Source organism: Nicotiana tomentosiformis, chromosome 1 (assembly GCF_000390325.3).
Source record: "Nicotiana tomentosiformis chromosome 1, ASM39032v3, whole genome shotgun sequence".
Taxonomy (NCBI): domain Eukaryota; kingdom Viridiplantae; phylum Streptophyta; class Magnoliopsida; order Solanales; family Solanaceae; genus Nicotiana; species Nicotiana tomentosiformis.
In genome coordinates, this window is record NC_090812.1 from 93,809,880 (window position 1) to 93,830,093 (window position 20,214).

A 20,214-nucleotide genomic window follows, 5' to 3' on the forward strand; every position below is an offset into this window, starting at 1 on the left:
TCTTTTAATTTTTAACTTTTAATTTCTATTTTTTTTGTGTTATTATGTTATTTTATTAATTTATAAATTAAATTTTTTAAAGATCCATGGGCCTTACGTCCCCCCTCTTCCAGGCTTACGCCTCACCCCATATCAAGTAAAACGCCCCGCCTCACGTCCCATATCAAGTAAAACGTCCCGCCTCATATCCCCATCTTTTAAAATATTGCTTGTAAGTAACGTATAATAGATTGTTTGACTAATTTTTTATGGGAATAGAGCACACACACACACACACACATATATATATATATATATATATATATATATATATATATATATATATATATATATATATATATAATTTTCTTTAATTTTTATGTAATTTTACCTGTTTATAAATATTTATTATTATTATATTATTTTATAAAATATTAAAAATTTAATACCTATGGGCTTACGCCTCGCTGAGTCATATGTAAAACGCCTTGACTTACGTACACGCCTTTTGAAACACCGGTTATTACCCGATTTAGCTTGCGGAGCAGATCAGGTAAGGAGATAAGGTTACAGAGTTTACATTTTTGCCCTAGAATATAAATTTGGACTGGGGGTAAATCTGGCTTTTAGCCAAATCTTACAGTTCGTCAGTCGATTCCAGTTACTCCATTTCTTCCAGTTCCTTGCCGCTTCCGCCGTGGTTCCCGCCGGCGTTCGTGTTCGTTTTCTCCGGCCACCTCTTCGAGCCAAGGTCTTTTTTTTCTAGGCTGTGTAGATATTTGAAGCTTACTGTGTTATTTTGGCTGATTTACGTGTCCAGTGGGCTCTGCTCGCTATTGTTGTATGCCTCAATCCCAAAGTAGTTCGTTTAGCTGTATAATTTCTCTATATTTATTCAGCTATGCCTCAATCCCAAACTAGTTCGTTTAGCTATATATTTTCTCTATATCTATTCCGCTGTATCGGGCTCATTTCATGTGCTGTGCTGATTATATGGGATAATTTTTCAATTCTGATATCTGATTTATTTTACTGTGATTTCGCGGAACTTCAAAGATTGGTGTATTACTTGAGACGCCTGAAATCGTGTACTGAGCCAGTGGGCAAAAAGTCATGGTATTAATGTGTTATTTCCTTTAGGAACTAATTTAGTAACAATAATAATTTAACACTAATTTTGGTAGTTTTTCTCAAAATAAGCTACGCTTTTGTCTCAATAACAAGTCCCACATGTTATAATCTATGTTACATGGACTCAATTATGGGTACATGTTACGGGAATTTATCATGATATTGGCTAGTTTTATGCTGGATGCCAGTTTCCCGCAACACTCCTCCTTTATTCGGGCTTGAGACATGCTATAGCAAGCTCTCACATGGTCAGTGAGGATCATATAGCTGATCCCAACTTGTTTGGGACTAAGGCTTAGTTGTTATTGTATATGGGTACATTAGTTTTTTTTCCCCACTATTTTTAATTTATTTCGAAAAATCTTCATGCGGTACTTGTTCGATATGGATATATGATATATCTAGGCAAATGAAAGATCCATGTAATATAGGGTATAATTTCTATTCACAGAGTATTTGATGAATTGGATCCTGCTGTCAGCTTGTAATATTGTTTTTATTGGTGAGAACTGCTAATAGAAATCCTCTTACCGACTGCACTATGAGTTCGAGTATCATGCCTTATTTTTACCACTTTAATGAAAATCTAAGTGGTTCAGAACCTTCATGACACTTTTAGATTCTTTTTTATTTTGTTTTCAGTTTTGTGTTTTTGCCTTCGTATCCTTATGCTTTCTTTCTTTTTCTGCAACATTGGATGTTTTATACAGCTTGCAGTGATTGTGCATTATTGGCTGCATATAGCATGTGAAGATGGTGTTATCATACGTAATCCGATATTTTTAGAATTGGAAAATGCCTGAGATAACAAGCACAGCAAAAGAAATATCTGAAAATGGGACAGATTCTTCTCAGGATGATATTGGCACTGTTGAGGAAATGCCTGAGGACATAATCTTATCACGACAAACATCGGTGAACCTCGTCCCTTTCATTGGCCAGAGATTTGTATCACAGGATGCTGCATATGAATTTTACTGTAGCTTTGCAAAGCAAAGTGGCTTTTCAATCAGACGTCATCGTACGCGGGGGAAAGATGGCGTTGGTAGGGGGATTACAAGAAGAGATTTTACGTGCCATCGTGGTGGCTATCCACAACTAAAGCCTTCAGAAGATGGCAAGCTGCAAAGGAATCGAAAATCATCGCGTTGTGGATGTCAGGCGTTCATGAGAATTGTTAAACGAGCAGATTTTAATGTCCCTGAATGGCGGATCACAGGTTTCAGCAATGTTCATAACCATGAACTCTTAAAGTCAACTGAGGTGCAGCTTGTTCCTGCCTACTGCACCATGTCTCCTGATGACAAGAGTCGCATTTGCATGTTTGCGAAAGCTGGGATGTCAGTTCGGCAAATGCTAAGGTTGATGGAGCTAGAGAAGGGAGTTAAGTTGGGTTGCTTACCCTTCACAGAGGTTGATGTCAGAAACTTGCTGCAATCTTTTAGAAATGTGGACCAAGACAATGACCCTATTGACCTCCTCAAAATGTGCAAGGAGATGAAAGACAAAGACCCTAACTTCAAATACGACTATAAAATAGATTGTAATAACAGGTTGGAGCATATTGCCTGGTCTTATGCTTCATCAATGAGGTTGTATGAGGCTTTTGGTGATTCCATAGTATTTGACACTACTCACCGCTTGGATGCCTATGATATGCTTCTTGGGATATGGATCGGAGTGGATAACCATGGAATGCATTGTTTCTTTGGCTGTGTACTCCTTCGTGATGAAAATTTGCAGTCTTTCTCCTGGGCATTGAAGGTACGAAGCCATGCAATCATGTCACTATACCATTATACCAATCCCATGTATAAAGTATTAATCCTAATTTGCCAGTACCCAAAAAGCTTTAAGTGTTTGAAATGCCTATTCATGTGCCTAACAACAGGAGTCCGCGAGAGTGCCCAGAAAATACTGATGAAACTAGTGCAAAAAGGTGGAGTTCACTCCTGCTGTTATTTACTACTACTTCATATGTTAAAAAAGGAAAAATGAATTATCAGATGTTAAGGAGCTACTTCAAATAACTGGGCAAACTGGTGGCAAAGGAAATTATTAAACTAATTGTTGCAATTAGTGTGAAAGCATATTATCTAATAAGTTCATCAGATTAGAGTCTAAACTTGAGTTATATTAAGAGAGTGGTTTCGACTGTACCCAAGAACTAAAAATCATAAAAAGACAAGAGAGTATGTTGCTAGCTAGTTGGAAGATCTCTTGCTTAACAACATTAATGACTTTTTGTCAGCTTGCACTTTAATATTTGCGTCGCTTTGCCTTACCGTAATGATGATTCTTCACCTTCGTTTTGTGATCTTTCTTTGGATTTCCTCTTTTCTGTTTAATGGTTGATAACGCATTTCTTTATATCTTTTTACCAATCTTCCCCCTTCTTATCCTTACCTGTATATATGTTTGTTACGGGCATCAGGTCAAACCATCTCAGGTCAATTCTGGTATCATAAGCAACTAGCTTAGCAACAACAACTGCAGATATCTTAAACGCATCTTTCAATCCATAGCTTGCAACTCCCTTGGTTCCATATGCTAATATGAAATCTTTTTTTGTTTTACTTCGTTTCTCCCAAATTGGTGATAGACATTCTTGGGCTCCATCAACGGCAAGGCTCCAGGAACCATTTTGACTGATCAGAATTTGTGGCTCAAAGAAGCAATTGTCACTGAAATACCAAGGGCAAAACATGCATTTTGCATTTGGCATATAATTTCGAGGTTTTCAGATTGGTTTTTGACACTTCTCGGATCCCAATATGATAATTGGAAGGCTGAGTTCCATCGCCTCTACAATTTACATTCTATAGAGGAATATGAAGTGGGATGGAATGAGATGGTCAAAACCTACAAGCTGGATGAAAATAAACACATTGTCAGTCTATATGCTTTACGTTCATACTGGGCGCTGCCTTTTTTGAGATCTTACTTCTTTGCTGGAATGACAAGTACATTTCAGTCAGAGACAATAAATACTTATATCCAGAGGATTTTGAGCGTGCAATCTGTACTTGATAATTTTGTGGAGCAGGTGTGAGATTCTCACTTACCTTTTGTTACTTAAACAGTTTAATTATTTGCTCATTTGATTCTTCTCCAATTTTTTACTGACAACTGTACATATGCAGGTTGCTCGGGTTGTAGGCGCTAAAGATCAAGCAGGAGGAAAACATAAGGTACAGAGAAATGTTCAAAATGTTCCCCTGAAAACAGGTTCACCGATAGAGTCGCATGCTGCAACTGTTCTTACACCGTATGCCTTCTCAAAACTACAAGAGGAGCTTGTTTTGGCACCACAATATGCGTCACTGATGGTAGATGAAAGTTACTTCATCGTGAGACACCATACAGAAATGGATGGTGGTTATAAAGTACTCTGGGTTCCGCATGAAGAGTTCATTAGCTGTAGCTGCCATAATTTTGAGTTTACTGGTATTCTCTGTAGGCATGTGCTACGTGTGCTGTCAACAAACAACTGTTTTCACATTCCGGACCAATATCTGCCCACACGCTGGCGTGAATGTTCCTCCTCTTTGGCTAAGCCTGCCCTCTTTAGTTTACCAAGTGATAATACAGGAAAAATTCAGTTATTGCAGTCTATGATTTCTACACTGATTACTGAATCAGTTGAAACCGAAGAACGCCTCAATGTTGTTTGTGATGAAGTTTCTACGGTTTTATCTCGCATTAAGGGGTTCCCGACAGCATCCACTGGGGGTAATGCTATTGCATATGAGAGCCCATCAGACTCGCTGATTCTCGCAGAGGTTGAGGATTCTGATGGTATTGGTCAAAGCTTCGCTTGTAATCCTCACGAGTATATAAACTTGGCAAAGTTGAAAGAGAGAGGATCAAGAGATGGACTGGATCTTTACAGGAAGAGGGGGCATCTTTCCGTCTTATGTTGTGGGCAATATGGCCATGATGCAAGTGATTGTCCAATGATGGAAGGTGAAGATTTGAATGGAGATAGACTTGGCTTTTTATAGTAAAGGTTGCGAAATGGGCTAGCACTTTGAGGCAATAGGAAATGTGAACCAACCTCTCTGTTCATAAGCTGACAATTCCCCCCTGTCAATGCAAATCTTTTACACCCTTAAACATTTGTTATCCAGGAAATCGACTCTAACATGGCTGGAATACACTTTCTGACCAACAGTCTTCTCTGTAACAAATGGAGGACCTTCTTTCAGTCACCAATGAAGGAAGCATTCTTATTTCTGTCCTACCAACCCCAACTCCTAAAAGAAGAAGAAAAAAGGAGCATTTAAGATGTACCACTATGATTCTCACGCATGACGCCTCAATGGGGAAAACAGAGAAGCGAGGTTAGATGGTATAATATTGGGTTTTATTTGAAATACAACTGCGCAGGATACACGTGACTCTTTTCTCTCTTTTGGTCTTTTCCCCTTCGTACTCTGACCATGGCATTCTGCGTCTGTTTCCAGAAGTGTTCTATGGCACAAGTGACTAATGTGTGAAAACATAGGTCTACATTCCACTAGTTTGAGTTCTATTCTAAGCATATCAAGTGTAGGTTTTAATTAAATACTTGTATTTGGTTCAAACAACAGTTACAAGACTACCTATAGGATGTGATACAAAATGGTTAGACTGGTACTTGAGATGCCATAATCTGATGAAAGGAAACATTCTAGTCATTTTGACCTTCATCAGCCAAGGAAACTTTGCTTAGTCTGCTGGGCAATGTCTTAAGATCGTTCATGTTCCTCACTTTTCTGGCTCTTCCTCGGCGGCTGCTTGAACCAAATATGGCTCTATGTGCCAATGCTTTTCCCAACAGCCGATACTCAGCCCTGGAAACCTTTCTGTGATCCTGCTCCCTTGTCTCGCCATCATCACACTGCTCTTGGAAGCTGCTGCTGTTGTAGGTTTCAGAAACTTCACAGATTGCTTTGTCAGTGGCCATTATATTACAACACAAAAGGAGGACTAGGGTGGTGGTGTGAAGGAAATCGAGAAGTGGGTGAACTTTTTATATGTGACCCTTCTGGCTTAGTGGGAATAATTGTTAGTAAAAGACTTGGGGACAAAAGACATATGAATGGGGATGGTTAAGTTGGGTCGTTAGTGGTGGCATGAAAAGGTAAAGTTGGAGGAGTTTGGAAGCAAAGTTTCATGTAGCCGAAAGGTTGCTCCTTACGCAAATCCTTTTTCACCTATCCATGCATTCATCAATGTCTCTTGCGTAAGAAGGAATAATACATTACACTTGGTAATCCTTTAATTTTGGCAGTCTTCATTAGTTTTACTGTATCTTCATTAATGATTGGCTGTAATTCTATCAAGCGAGCTACTACTTGTATATCATATAGACTGGCACCTAAATAAATGCATTGGCATTTCTACTAGCTGAAAGTAAACTTATACCAACTAATGGCGTGCTTTCAGAGGTTTTTGCGAGTGATCCAAAAGCTATATGAAGCAGATGAAACTCGAGTTATAAGTTATAATTGCTTCCTCTGATATAGTTATTGGTCCGCAGTTCTTTCACCGACTTGTTATAGAAAACCAAGTGACGCGATGCTTTCCTTCTTGTTTTATACATATTTGTTTCCTCTCATAAATAAATTTGGACGGTCTATGAGAATTATGTCTGTCTAATTTTTTTGGGATTGAGGCCAGAGGCAGATCTGAGAATTGAACTTTATGGTTCAAATTCGTGATTCATCCACAACTCATTTGATATTCATATCTATAACTCTCTATTTGTCCCTAATCGAGGCGTAATTGTTGTTGCTGCGTGAGAATTATATCACATCCAATAGGCGGCCAGGTTTAACATAAGACAATGCTGAATAACAAGAGCAGCTCCTATTTATTTGACTTTCACGTCAGTAGTAACTTCAACTCTGAGCCAAAACTGATTGATTTTGGATTTCAGGATGTTGGATTAAATTGTATCTTCCAAACAACGACAACAATGACTTTGGAACTTATCATTTCAGGAGTTGTGAGACAAAAAAGCTTTAGTGGGAGAGCCACAACAGTCCTTTTCGGCTGCAGGAATCTCATTTTTCTTAATGGAGACGTAAAATAATTCCTTGTCTACCATCCTAAACATTTGTTTATTAATGGATCCAGAGGTTTTCTTCTTTAACTACTTTATCAATCTCGTCACCTCGGATCCGGTGCTTTCTACAAATTCCAACCCCACCATTCTCCTACATCGGACCCCATTCCCAGTACCTTGCCCAAAACTGGATTTGGGCTAACCAGACAAAATTGGATCTGAGATTTTACGGTGAAAATAGCACGGACTAATCAGTTTTCGGACTGATAATTGACAAATAGCCAGCGTTTGTAAAGTCATTGAAAAATAGTCACTATTTTGCTGCAACACGGAAAGTTCCAGCATAATATACCGGAGATTAGTGTACCTGTGTATGAACTTCCAGCATATTATGCTGGAACTCCAGCACACGGAATGTTCCAGCATAATATACAGCAGGTTGGAGCACCTGTGTATGAACTTCCAACATATTATGCTGGACTCGTATATTATGCTGGAACTCCAGTATATTATGCTGGACTCGTATATTATGCTGGAACTCCAGTATATTATGCTGGAAGTTCACATGTGAAAAATTCGAACTCAAATATATTATGCTGGAATATTTTTCGGATTTTGAATAGTGTTTTCGTTCAAATTATCTTTAAATGAAAAGTGGCTAAATTTCGATTACTTTTGAAATTGTAGCTATTTTTCAATTACCACTTGTAAATTTGGCTATTTTTGAATAACACCCGATTTTACGTCGGTGGTAAAAACATATTGGTATCGAGTGTTTATACCAAATCATATTAACTTATCATAGTGTATAAATGTGAAATAATTAACCATGATTTAGTGAAAGAATTGTAAAATACACGTCAAGCATCTACTAATCTGGTGTAAACACTCGTTCACGTAAGTTTTTACCGTACGTTCAGTATATCAATATATTCAATATTCATTTTTGGCAGTAATTTCTGATATAGTATAAATATAATTTTAAAAAAATTACAATCTGTATTGTTCGAGCTAAAAGTAACGAGTAGGGGTGCACTCAGGTCTAAGTGTTGCAAAATGTTGTCTTGTGAAGCTTTCTGATATGTCAACCTACATTCAATTGTATTTTGCAGTCGAGACATCTTTGGATGTCGGTGCTTTAGTAAAGGCATTTTTGAAACATATGTGCAACCTGAATGGAAGAGTGAATTTGTTAATATCTATTAAGCATAATGAACAAATTAAATAGTTGAGGATATTGTGAACAAGAAAAAATTGCACATAAACAAAGGATACAAATGTGGGAAGGAATTTGGAGAACTACTTCAAATAAATGGTGCCATATAATCATCACTTAACTATCGTATTGTAGCAATGAAAAAAAGCCACCAAGTGAGGACGAGATCAGAGTCGTCAGTCTTCTACGCAAAGCCGAAATTGAAGTCTGAAAACAATTTTTCTTTGAATATGAATTTTCAAATATTGTTTAAATACTTTTAATTAAAAAATCATGATTTTTATATTTATAAAAAATGTTTATTTACTGCCTCTATTTTATTTTATGAGACACTTTTTTCTTATTAATTCGTTTAGAAAACAGTGACACATTTTTGTTTTAGAAGATTATTTAACATTAACTTTTCCCTTAATGAAATGTATGCATTTATAATTACAAAAATATCATACTATATTTAAAATCATATACTTCTAAATCTTTTCTTTGTCTTAAATTTTGTACCACATCAAATTATGTCACAAATGAAATTGAGGGTAGGGTTGTACCTGAGTCGGGATGATTCGGATTTTCTAATTACCAAACCAATTGTATCGGGTTATTAAATCTAAAAATCAAACCAAACCAATAAAAGTAGGATTTTTTAATCTCGGTTTTTCTCGGGTTTTCGGGTTTTTTTAATTTTTTTTTAATAAAGTCTTCACGTGCTCCAAATATTTCTTTAATCCTAGTAAGACAGAATTATTAAGGTATTTTTTAATAAAATAACATAAATATGAGATGAGTCATGGCATTGTACTAAAATATTCAACAATAAAGATAATAAAATCGCATAAAATAAATATTATTAATAAGCTATAATGAAAACAAATATAATTTAAAATTATGACTAATAAGTACTATTATTTACATGACTAACCACTAAAAGAAAAATAAGTTATACATTTTATCTAAACCATGAAAAAACTAAAAAAAAAAAATCCAACACTATTTTCATTCATAGTACAATTGAATTGAATGTCTTTTATTAGCCTTAGCATTGATTTGATTTTGGCTTAGGATTTATTTGAGTTACTAACATTTATGGACTATAAAACTTATTGGAACATCCAAAAATTATAAGCACAAGCTTGAAATAATACGTTAAAAAATAAAACTATGAAAAAGTTTAAGAAATATTTATAAACTATACTACCATAAATATTTTTATGTATTAAATATATTTAAAACTTCTATACATATAATGTTGGTTTGGTTTAGTTTCTATTTGACTTTCTTTAATTAAAATCAAACCAAACCAAATGTGGTCGGATTTTTTTTCCAATACCAAACCAAATCAAACCAAACCATAGTCAGTTTTTTTTTTCTCGATTTGACTCGAATTATTGGGTTAGTGCGGTTTGTCGGTTTTATTTATACACCCCTAACTGACGGAGTATAAGAAAATTTTAAAAATCATGTTCCAATGGCACACCTAAAACACACCTAAAATTAAACGTCATACTTCGTACGTCATACCATATAAATGTCCAAAAACTCTGCTATGTGCTGTTACTATTAGAATAGTGATGTAGAGTTGTTGTACTATTTGTTACTTGAGTTGTACATTGTAATTACCTAGTTTATTTACCCTTAAATGTACAGTAAACAGAGAATAATTACCCCCGATTAGGGTAAGCAGTCAGTTTTACAACTTGTACATGGATCAGATTTACTCTTCGATCCTTTGGGCCAACTTACTGACTCCATCGCTGCCATTCCCACGTTTCTATTGGGTTTGTCACTATCTTCTGGTTGCTTCTTAAGTCCATTACTGTATCTCTAAATACAGGTTTTTGCTGCCTATTAATTTTAATCGAGTATCAATTGCACCTACTTATTTCACTCTTCATTACAACTTCTTCACGTGTACTGTTACTTGAAGTTGCTTAGAAATTTCGGGTAGAGCGAAATAAAACGGCCAAATGAGTAATCGTTGTGGGGCAAAACGTAACAAACCTAGTAAAGAAACATTACGTCATTGGTTGTACAATTTCTTGTCCCCATCTCCCTTGTGTAATTATTTGTACTGTAGCAAGTAGTGAAGAACTACTTTAAATAGCAATACAGTTGAGCTCCTGTAGCCTCACACAAAAATGAGGGACGAAAATTTTGTTAATCAAAATGACGAAGAAGAAAGTAGAGCTATGTACTACTGGTGGAAATCAGCAGCAAAATTCGATGAGTGTGTAAAATTCAAGTTTGAGATGCCTAATTTGTCAAAAATGACACCTACCCTAAAAGTCCTTAGGGAAATGGAGAGGCTAGCTTTAATGTCCTCAGAGAGTCTTGATGAGCTTCGCCAAAAGCTAATGTCTTACCGAGCAGGGGATTTTTGGGTGCCAATTGGTGGAATTAACAAAGAAGATATGGATATTCCACCATTGAATACTATAGTGTTGGTTGGTTTTCATAATGCAGGCAAAAGTTCACTTGTCAACCTTATGTATAGTGTTCTTGGTCGATCTGGTCTCATCCCTTTTGCTCAAACTTCTTCAGGTACTTGCTTAATGCTGTAACTTTTCTAACTCTGATAAAGAAAATTTGAGACAATAAAAGATCAGAACTACTATGTAGCGTTCGTTTTGTTTTACTTAGCTTCATTATTTCATTTCATAAAACTCCTAAGAAATACATTGACTTAATATACATGTATCATACCACCAAATGTAGCACAATGGCGGAGTTGTCTGTGATGAGGAGTTCAATTAAATCTCCTAAGTTGGTTCAAGAATTGATTTTAATTGCATGTTTTAGTCCCAGGTGTGGTACTCTTGCATTTTCTTGAATCTCCTGTTAGAATTTCTTGTTCCACAACTATGTAGCACCTGCCTACTGAAAATAAGGCCCCATTTCAATTATTTGTTTATTTATTTATTTTTCTATTGAATGAAAGCATGTCTCTACTTATGCATTATTACGAGAATTTATCATGATTTAACTATTTGTTATCTGACTGTCATCATCCTTATACTGCAACTCTCATTCTTAATCCAGAATTAGACTGTAAAAGAGCTTAACAAAAAGTTAACTCTTATGATATTTTCTAATCCCTTTTCTGTGGAATTAATGGCTTTTAAATCATAGGAATTGCTTCTGCTTACACATCTTTAATCATGGAGGAACACAATGTGCTGAGATCAACACGAAGCGGGTTCTGCATTTACGATACGAGGGGTTTCGATTATGATAAGGTAGATGAGGGTTTACAAGAGTTGAAAGAATGGATGTCTGATGGAGTTCACCATAAGAAGCTCTGCTCCAGACTAGGAGATATTTTGCCAAAGTTAGATAATGAATTGGAAGATGCTTCTTCAATGTTTGTTAATAGGAAAGTCAATTGTGTTATGTTGGTGGCTAATGCTTCAGAAATATACAAGTCTCTCAGAGTTGGTGATTTGAAGCCATTGGATGCATTGAAGCAACTCTTCTGCTCACCAGTACTCAAGAAATCCAGTGAGTTTAATTATTCCTCTCCCTTTAATCACTATCCCTCCAATACTTATTATCTGTTACTTTACCTTAAAGAGATTGGTATCAAAATATTTGTCACTTTAGAAAACCAACAAGGCATTAATTTTTATTTTTTTCAATTCCATAAGACATTAATCACTCATTTAAGGAAGAGATAAAGAGTAATTTAGTCGAAAACCTCTTATGATTAATGCGATCAAATAGTTTCACCTTAAACGTCAAATAAAAAAGAATGGAGTAAGTACAAGCTTGCTCTTAATGAGACAACCTAGTAGCCAAGAGATGGCAATTCGAATTGTAGTGTCACAAGTTTGACGCTACCAATTGGACATTTCCTACTCTTTTGTGGTTGATTTAAAAAAAAAAACATTGTTATGAGTTTTGATCATGCATCCATGACTCTGCACTTTGGGGTCGTTTGGTATGATGGATAAGAAAAAATAATCTTAGGATAAAAATTTAGTACCGCCCTATCCCTTGTTTGGTTATTAATCTTGGGATAAGTTATCCCAACATTAAAAATAGTACTGGGATAACTTATACCTGCTAGAGGGTGGAATAATAATCTCAGGATAAAACAGTAAAATTGACAATCGCAGGATTAATACAACATACCAAACAGTCAATAAGAAATAATACTAGGATGACTAATCTCAGTATAACTAATCCTAGCATAACTAATCCCAACATAACTTATTTTCAAACCAAACGACCCCTTAATGTCCTCTCTCCATGCTGCTAGAAATTCTAGAAAGTGTAATGAGATTTTTACGCTGTCATACAATTTAACCTAATGTATTTTCAGGTTACAATTTCCACTTGTTGTGACTAATTTCATGCAATTACCTTTCAAATGACGAACTTTTTCTTACACTATCAATATTTCGGTGTTAAGCATAACGAGTGTTCAATTCGTGGTGCAGGTGGTAACCCCATGTTGATCTTGACTCATGGAGACAAGCTATCGACCGAGGATCGAATAGACTGCAGATTGAAGATATGCAAACATCTTGGTACCTCAGAGACTACTGGAACGTATGATATAGTTTGTGTGACAGAATATGGATTATTGGCAGATGAATATGATCCAATCTCAGCATATGCTGTAACCGAAGCAGTTTACAGAGCTCTGCTAGTCTCAGACAGGGCTCAACGTGTCAAACAAAAATTCCTAGACTGGGCATTATTTGCATTGTCATGGCTTATGTGCTTCTTAGCCGGCATATTTGCCTTCCTCGCCCATGTTTTCAATGTTCTGGCCCAGAAACATAAAGGCAAGCTAAAATGGTGAAGAAAATCTAGGCAAATAATTGTATTAGGTACTGATGTCCTTGCTATTGAGTTGGTCACCTTGGAGGTTTAGACATAATGAGCTAACTCTATTTCACCCTCATAACTAAAATAGGTTGACAGCTATGTCCATAGTGTAATGGGCTAGCTCCATTTGATCCTCATAACTAAAATAGGTTAATAATTGTACTATCTGTTTATGAGTAAGAGTACGTCTTTGACATTAAATTTGAGTTAAGAAATGTTAGAAGTTTACAATAAACTTGTAAAACTGCGATTTCACATTGTAATTTGAAGAAATGATAAAAAAAAAATAAAATAGCTAGTTAAAATTGCTACTTTCACATAAAATCTGGACAGCTTGGAGAGTGGTGCAAACATTTATTTAAGTATGAACATAAAATCTAGATACTCCGACCTATGTCACAAGTATTGTATATTTTTAATTACAAAAATTTAAGGAAATAAAACTCTCGTTGAAGCTAAGCAATGTTTTGGCAATGTGAAATAAGTTATTCAATTTTAAATATAAGGAGCGCATATTATGTAGAAATAGTTATTTGCAAGACTTTGAAATGTAACACATTCAGCTAACACGTCTCATTTTATTTTCTCTGTTTTTTTTTTTTTTTTTTTTTTTTTTTTTGTCTCAATTTATAAGTTATTACATGGGAATATTGTCTCTGGATTACATTCAACTATCATTTCGTTCTCTTGTACCATTGGTTCGTTGAAAGACAACCAAAACGAGCTTTTCTTGTGCCTCATGAACTAGACGTCTAGATTAGTAGGACTCATTTGGTTTGATGAATTGAAGATTGTATAAAATTTGATATTTTAAATATATAAATTTGATAAGATGTTACCGAAATACAGACGAAAAGACTTGCCCATACCCCCCCCCCCCCCCAAAAAAAAATGAAAAAGACTTGTCAAAACCGACAGCTTAGTGAATTTAACTATACAATTCAATATAATTCATTTTTTTTTGGTGTAAAAAAGATAATAATATTAAAAATATGCTAGCTATTATATAAATTCATTGCCCTAAATTATTGTATAGGGTAAAATGGTTCGCATTAAATATTTGAATAATAGAGCGACACGTGGAATCGGAGCCAGATGGAAAGCGAGGCAAGTAGAAACCAAGACCGGAAACAGCAGCTTCGGTTGGCACCGGGAAGCTCCCGGCAGGAATGTTGCTAATAAAGACAAATGAATGTTTGTCACCTGATGACATTCAACGAAGGATATTCTTCAGTATTAAATACACAATTTGTTATAGAGAATTTCGGCATTCATAGCCTGCTGTTATACATTATCAATGGCCCCCATAATTATTATTTAAGAGGGGCTTGATCCTAGGACCCTGTTCCCTAGGTGCAGCTATAAATAGTGACTTCAACAGCCATTGTAAGAGATGAATTTTCTGACAAACTTATGCTACATATTATTCAAAAGCTCAATAACACTTTATTTCTTGTCTATTGATATTCTTATTACCGCCTTCGGAAGCTCTGCTTCCGGAATCAAGCTATCTGATGTCTTATCTCGATTTTAACGCTAAGTCTTGCATTCTATTTAATTTGTTTATCATTTCAGGATCAAATCGATTTGCTTGTCTATAAACCACATTACAAATTCAACTGAACCGTTTTACAAGTAAACTGTTTGGCATCCACCGTGGGGCATAGGCAGTTGCGTAATCGAGTTGATCCTTGAATCTATTACTAATCTGTTTAATTCTTTGTTTCTTAACAAAAAATCATAAAAAATGGTAGATAACGATGTCAATATTGCACATAACGTTGAGGCCCAAGGAAATCAGCCTCAACACGAAGATTCGATCAGTGATACCCGCAACGAGGAGGATGTAGCTACGCCGGCACATGGCGGTCAATATCCACGATACGTTCGGGAGGCAACTCCTGATGATGCTGAAGACGAGCACGTTGCGGAAATGATGAGAATCCTGAGGGAACAACAAAAGGCTATTATGGGCCATCACTCGCGACAAGATCAGGTCATGACGGAGTTGAGGCAAGCATTATCGGATGCTTTCAATAACGCGAATGGAAGAGGTCCAGTTCCTCCCGGTACTCCCGCAAACCAAACAACACAAAGGGTTAATAACAACACCCCGAGAGGTGAAGTCGGCTTCGACGGAGTCAGGGAGAACGACACCGGATCTGGTAACAATAATGGGAATGATCCATTTAAAAATGAATTCATGCGATTTATGACGGAAATAAACACCCGAATGGACTAAATCTCGGGCACGCCGCCAGTGTTGAAAGGACCGGACTCAAGAAAATACACCCAATTGCCGTTCAAATCGAGCGCGACACCGGAGTTAATTTGAAGCGGTTCAAAATGCCGGACAAGACAAAATATGATGGGACTTCGGATTCTCAGGAGCACATCACCACCTACACAATAACGGTGAAAGAAAATGACTTAGATCGGCACGAGATTGAGTCTGTCTTGCTGAAGAAGTTCGGGGAGACCACCACGAAGGGGGCCTTGGAATGGTATTCGCTTCTACCCGAGCATAGATTCCTTCGAGATGCTCGCAGATTCTTTTATCAAGGCCTATGCCGGGGCCAGGAAGGTGCAGGCCCGAAAGACCGATATATTTAGAATTGCGCAAGGAGAGTCTAAATTGCTGCGGGAGTTTGTGACCAGATTTCAGAAGGAAAGAATGCTGCTACCAGCCGTGCTAGATGAATGGGCAGCTGAGGCATTTACTAAGGGGATAAACTCAAGGAGCTCTAACGCTTCCCAGAAGCTGAAAAAAAGTCTTCTCGAGTTCCGGGCAACAACATGGGAAGATGTCTACAACCGCTACAAATCAAAGATAAGAATAGAGGATGACCAGCTCGGTTTTCCGGCATCAATCAAGGGTCGGGATCGAGAGAAGAATAAGGAAAAGTTGAAGGATGATTACGACGCAAATTGATGGTCTTCTAAAGGCCGATTTCTTGCCCTACGAAAGGGATGAAGGATGCGGCAGAGGTTTTCGGTCGGCGGGCAGGTTCACTACCGATAGGAGAGTTGAGCATGGCCGGAATAACAGATCGTTACAGGACAAAGAGACATCAGACTCCCGGGATTCCACCTACCCCATATTGTCTGAGTATAACTTCAATATTAACGTAGTGGAACTGGTATCGATGATAACAAACATTAAGAACACACGGTTCCCGAGGCCGGTGAGATCTGATCCTAGCAAGAGGGATCCTAATCTCTGGTATGAGTATCATGGTACTAACGGCTACCGGACTAGGGACTGCCGACATCTGCACGAGGAGGTGGCGACATTGCTGAAAAACGACCATCTCAGATAGTTCTTAAGCGACTGGGATAAAAATAACTATGGCCGCAGCCAGGATAACGCGAAACCCTCAAAGACAGGAGAAGATCCTTGTCATGCCCCGACCTAAGGAAGCGCAATCGACACTCAACCGAGATAACCCGGCCAAGCAAACCCGTACAATGCCTCCTACCCAAACTCACCCATGAATAAAGAGAAGATATATTTCATTACTTAGGCAATGAGAAGGTTACATGAACAATCCAAATTTCATTACCATTCGAACTTCATTTAAGATCTCCCAAAATATTACATTACCCATTTATAGTTTAGAGGTGGAAACATATGATACAAATACAACATTACTAGTTTGACTTTTCCGACAGAATCATACAACCCACATTTTGTCAACGGAGCCTCTAATAGATACAAAAGAGTACTATGATAGTGCCGGCAACAAGGGCCGAGATAAAGCGGGGTCAGCTGGGAAGAGGGTGCACTGCTATTACTGATCAAAGTTGTCTGCTGTGGAATCACCTACATCCATTAAAGATGCAGCGCTCCCAGAAACAGGGACGTTAGTACATGACGAATAGTACTAGTATGAAAACCAAACACCCCTTCAAGGATTGGAAGTACAACATGAATGTGATGAATCATAAAAGCAATAAAAGAGCTTAAATATCCGTTAAAACCATAACAAATTCATTAAAGATTTCAATAACATTTATAACTTTCAAGCTGGGGATCCTCTATAATGACCTCTACCACGATACCACAATCTCTACACAAAGCGGCCCTGCCGCCTCACCCCAATGTGTGCGGGTGGAGGTGTAATTGCAATGCCACAATGTCTACACAAAGCGGTCCTGCCGCCTCACCCCAATGTGTACGGGTGAAGATGTAATCACAATACCACAATCTCTACACAAAGCGGCCTTGCCGCCTCACTCCAATGTGTGCGGGTGGAGGTGTAATCACAATACCACAATCTCTACACAAAGCAGTCGTGCTGCCTTACCCTAATATGTACGGGTGGAGGTGTAATCACAATACCACAATCTCTACACGAAGCAGACCTGACGCCTCATCCCAATGTGTGCGGGTGGAGGTGTAATCACATTGATTTCGTACAAAATTTTCTTCCCAAAAAGGGTGTGACATAATTAAATCAAAATAGAGAATCATTAACACATGAGGGTTCTGACACGTTATGCAATTTGGGAATTAATTTACTAGCTTAAATATCCCACCTCAATGGTGTTTCAAATTCGAACTATACACGATGGAGTTTTGTAAGAATACGAGAGTTCCGATACTAGTAGAAGAAGAGTTCAACCTTCATACCTCGAAAGAGCTTTCCATGTTGCAACAATAACGTCCTGACACTCCTAACGATACCGATCTATAAAATATGGGAGAATTACAAGCACGATTAGAGGAATTCGTATGGCAAGAGCTGCTACAATGACAACCCAACCTTTCCACAACCAGTTCAACAACAAAACCACCCAAGATTATCCAACAACTTTCCCACAATCCCTATTAGCTCATGCATGTGTAAGTCTGCTCTCATCAACCATAACCAACCCAAATCCGAATTTGGAGAATTGGGGGGGAGAAATTCTTACCTTTTAGATACCCTAGCAAGTTCCTCTTGATAAAATTCCAAGGCTTGATTCGAGTTGAGTGGTGAAATCCTTGGATCCTCCCATTTCTCTCTTTAGAATAGTTCTCTTATCTCTTTAAAATATCAGATAATCCCTCAAAAATGACCCCTAAGGCTAGCTAAAACGAAATGGGACCGGGTTATAAAATTAAAAAAATAAAGCCCTGATGTAGATCTGCGGTCGCATATCACTTCTACGGTCCGCAAAATGGACCGTATAATGGCCATCTGGAACTGGCCACTTTTGTGCGGGTATGCGATAAGTCTGTGATCCACAGATCAATTATGCAGTCGCATAATGGACCACAGAACCTCCTTTCGAAATTTCTCATATTGGTTATGCGACGGATGTATGGCACGCGAAACGATTATGCTGTCGCATAGTTGACCGCAAAACAACATCCAAAATTAGCCTAATTCCCTGCTTCACTCTGCGACAGATCTGCGGTCGCATAATGCACCATAGAAATGCCCTGTTCTGCAAAAAATTTCCTTCAACCCCCCCAATGATCTTTTCAACCCAAAAAGTCCATACCGCGACGAGCAAGCGATTTTCTACAATCCTCAAATGCATTAGCCTACCTCGGCACCACAAAACCCCGAATTTTAAGTGAAATTTTACGGGGCCTTACAATCCTCCTTGTCTAACGATCAACATGATTTTCGGAGGGAATAAGATTAATGGTGTAACCTTTTTAGCAGCAAAGAAGACAAAGGGTATCAGTGACTCGTAGCAAAAGACTCCGGGAAGTCGTCGAGGACGATATCACCTTCACGGAGGAGAACACCGATGGACTCCTACTACCTCACAATGATCCTGGTAATTTCTCTTAATATTTTAGATTTAAAAATTAAACGTGTTTCGTGGACCTAGGGAGTTCAACCAATATTATTCAATGGAGAGTGCTGGAACAAGCCAAGCTAAGTGGAAGCATTATTCTAGCCACAAAGCTCCTCGCCGGGTTCAACTCTGTAAGTGTGATAACCCGAGGGGAGATCCTGCTGCCCACAAATGCTGAATGGATCATGAAGACAACCCTGTTTGAAGTAGTAGATGGCGACATAGGCTACAACACTATTCCTGGAAGACCATGGCTACACGAGATGAAGGTTGTGCCATCAACATACCATCAATTTATGAAATTCCCAACTCCAGAGGGAATTAAACAAATAAAAGGAGATCAACCGGCGACAAGGGAGATAAACATGATACATCCTCTTCAAGAGAACCGTAAACATAATAGGGCCCTCTCTTATGAAACCCTCACACTAAAGGGTTGGTTCCGGAAGAGTTTATGCCCAGAACCCAAATGCTATCGGGGAAAAATGCACCTGAAGCCTTGCATAATTCGATGCAAAAGAGCAAACTTTACGCAATGCTTGAATGAAAAATACTTTTATATAACAAACGTACCAAGCAACACAAGTACAAAAGTATGAAAAGAAGATTAAAGAAGAGCGAAAGCAAGAAAGAGTTGAGTGTAGAGAAGTTGAGAGAGTTTGAAAAACTGTGAAGTGTAAAAGAAGAAGAGTGAGACGTATAAGTAAAGGAATAGGCGGCTAAAATCGTGGCTATAATTACCTCGAGAACCTGCAAAAATATTACTGAATCGTGGAGTAACGTGTGTTCGGGGCATTAATTGCGGAGAGACGTGTGTCTGATCAAGCGTCAGAAACTTTTAAGAGGGGATCAGAAAATTTTCCGCCAAGGAAGGTATCTTCGCCGACTTTCCGATGACACAAAGATGTTCCACCGGAAAGCAGGGGGACTATCTGTATATCGGTTCGCATTATATATTCGAATAATAGAGCGACACATGGAACCAGAGGTAGACAGAAAGCGAGGCAAGTAGAAGCCAAGACCTGAGACAGCAGCTTCAATTGACACCGGGAAGATCCCGAAGGGAATGTTGCTAGTAAAGACAAATGAATGTTTGCCACCCGATGACAGTCAATGAAGGATATTCTTCAGTATTAAATACACAATCCGTTATAGAGAATTTCGGCATTCATAGCCTGCCGTTACATATTCATCAATGACCCTCATAATTGTC

At 37.8% G+C, this 20,214-nt stretch overlaps 2 protein-coding genes across 2 annotated transcripts; both read left to right on the forward strand.

Annotated features, from left to right (window-relative positions):
• Nucleotides 1-504: 504 nt before the first annotated feature.
• LOC104095310 (protein FAR1-RELATED SEQUENCE 11-like) lies at nucleotides 505-6,500 on the forward strand. The gene is made up of 4 exons (XM_009601410.4): nucleotides 505-730; nucleotides 1,821-2,874; nucleotides 3,713-4,156; nucleotides 4,254-6,500. Exons 2-4 carry the CDS (start codon nucleotides 1,906-1,908, stop codon nucleotides 5,112-5,114), a joined length of 2,274 nt encoding a protein of 757 aa, XP_009599705.1. The 5' UTR covers nucleotides 505-730; nucleotides 1,821-1,905; the 3' UTR covers nucleotides 5,115-6,500.
• A 3,899-nt stretch (nucleotides 6,501-10,399) lies between these two features.
• LOC104095312 (uncharacterized) lies at nucleotides 10,400-13,406 on the forward strand. The gene is made up of 3 exons (XM_009601411.4): nucleotides 10,400-10,913; nucleotides 11,502-11,870; nucleotides 12,812-13,406. The coding sequence occupies exons 1-3, from the start codon at nucleotides 10,511-10,513 to the stop codon at nucleotides 13,177-13,179; spliced, it is 1,140 nt and encodes a 379-aa protein (XP_009599706.1). The 5' UTR covers nucleotides 10,400-10,510; the 3' UTR covers nucleotides 13,180-13,406.
• The last annotated feature ends 6,808 nt before the right edge of the window (nucleotides 13,407-20,214 follow it).

Excerpts from the sequence above, each read along its gene's own strand:
- LOC104095312 (XM_009601411.4), top strand. The coding sequence starts at position 10,511 with ATGAGGGACGAAAATTTTGTTAATCAAAATGACGAAGAAGAAAGTAGA. Across the intron at positions 10,914-11,501 it reads TTTTGCTCAAACTTCTTCAG|GAATTGCTTCTGCTTACACA; the intron begins GTACTTGCTTAA and ends TTTAAATCATAG. Across the intron at positions 11,871-12,811 it reads ACCAGTACTCAAGAAATCCA|GTGGTAACCCCATGTTGATC; the intron begins GTGAGTTTAATT and ends TTCGTGGTGCAG.
- LOC104095310 (XM_009601410.4), top strand. The coding sequence starts at position 1,906 with ATGCCTGAGATAACAAGCACAGCAAAAGAAATATCTGAAAATGGGACA. Across the intron at positions 2,875-3,712 it reads CTTTCTCCTGGGCATTGAAG|ACATTCTTGGGCTCCATCAA; the intron begins GTACGAAGCCAT and ends AATTGGTGATAG. Across the intron at positions 4,157-4,253 it reads TTGATAATTTTGTGGAGCAG|GTTGCTCGGGTTGTAGGCGC; the intron begins GTGTGAGATTCT and ends GTACATATGCAG.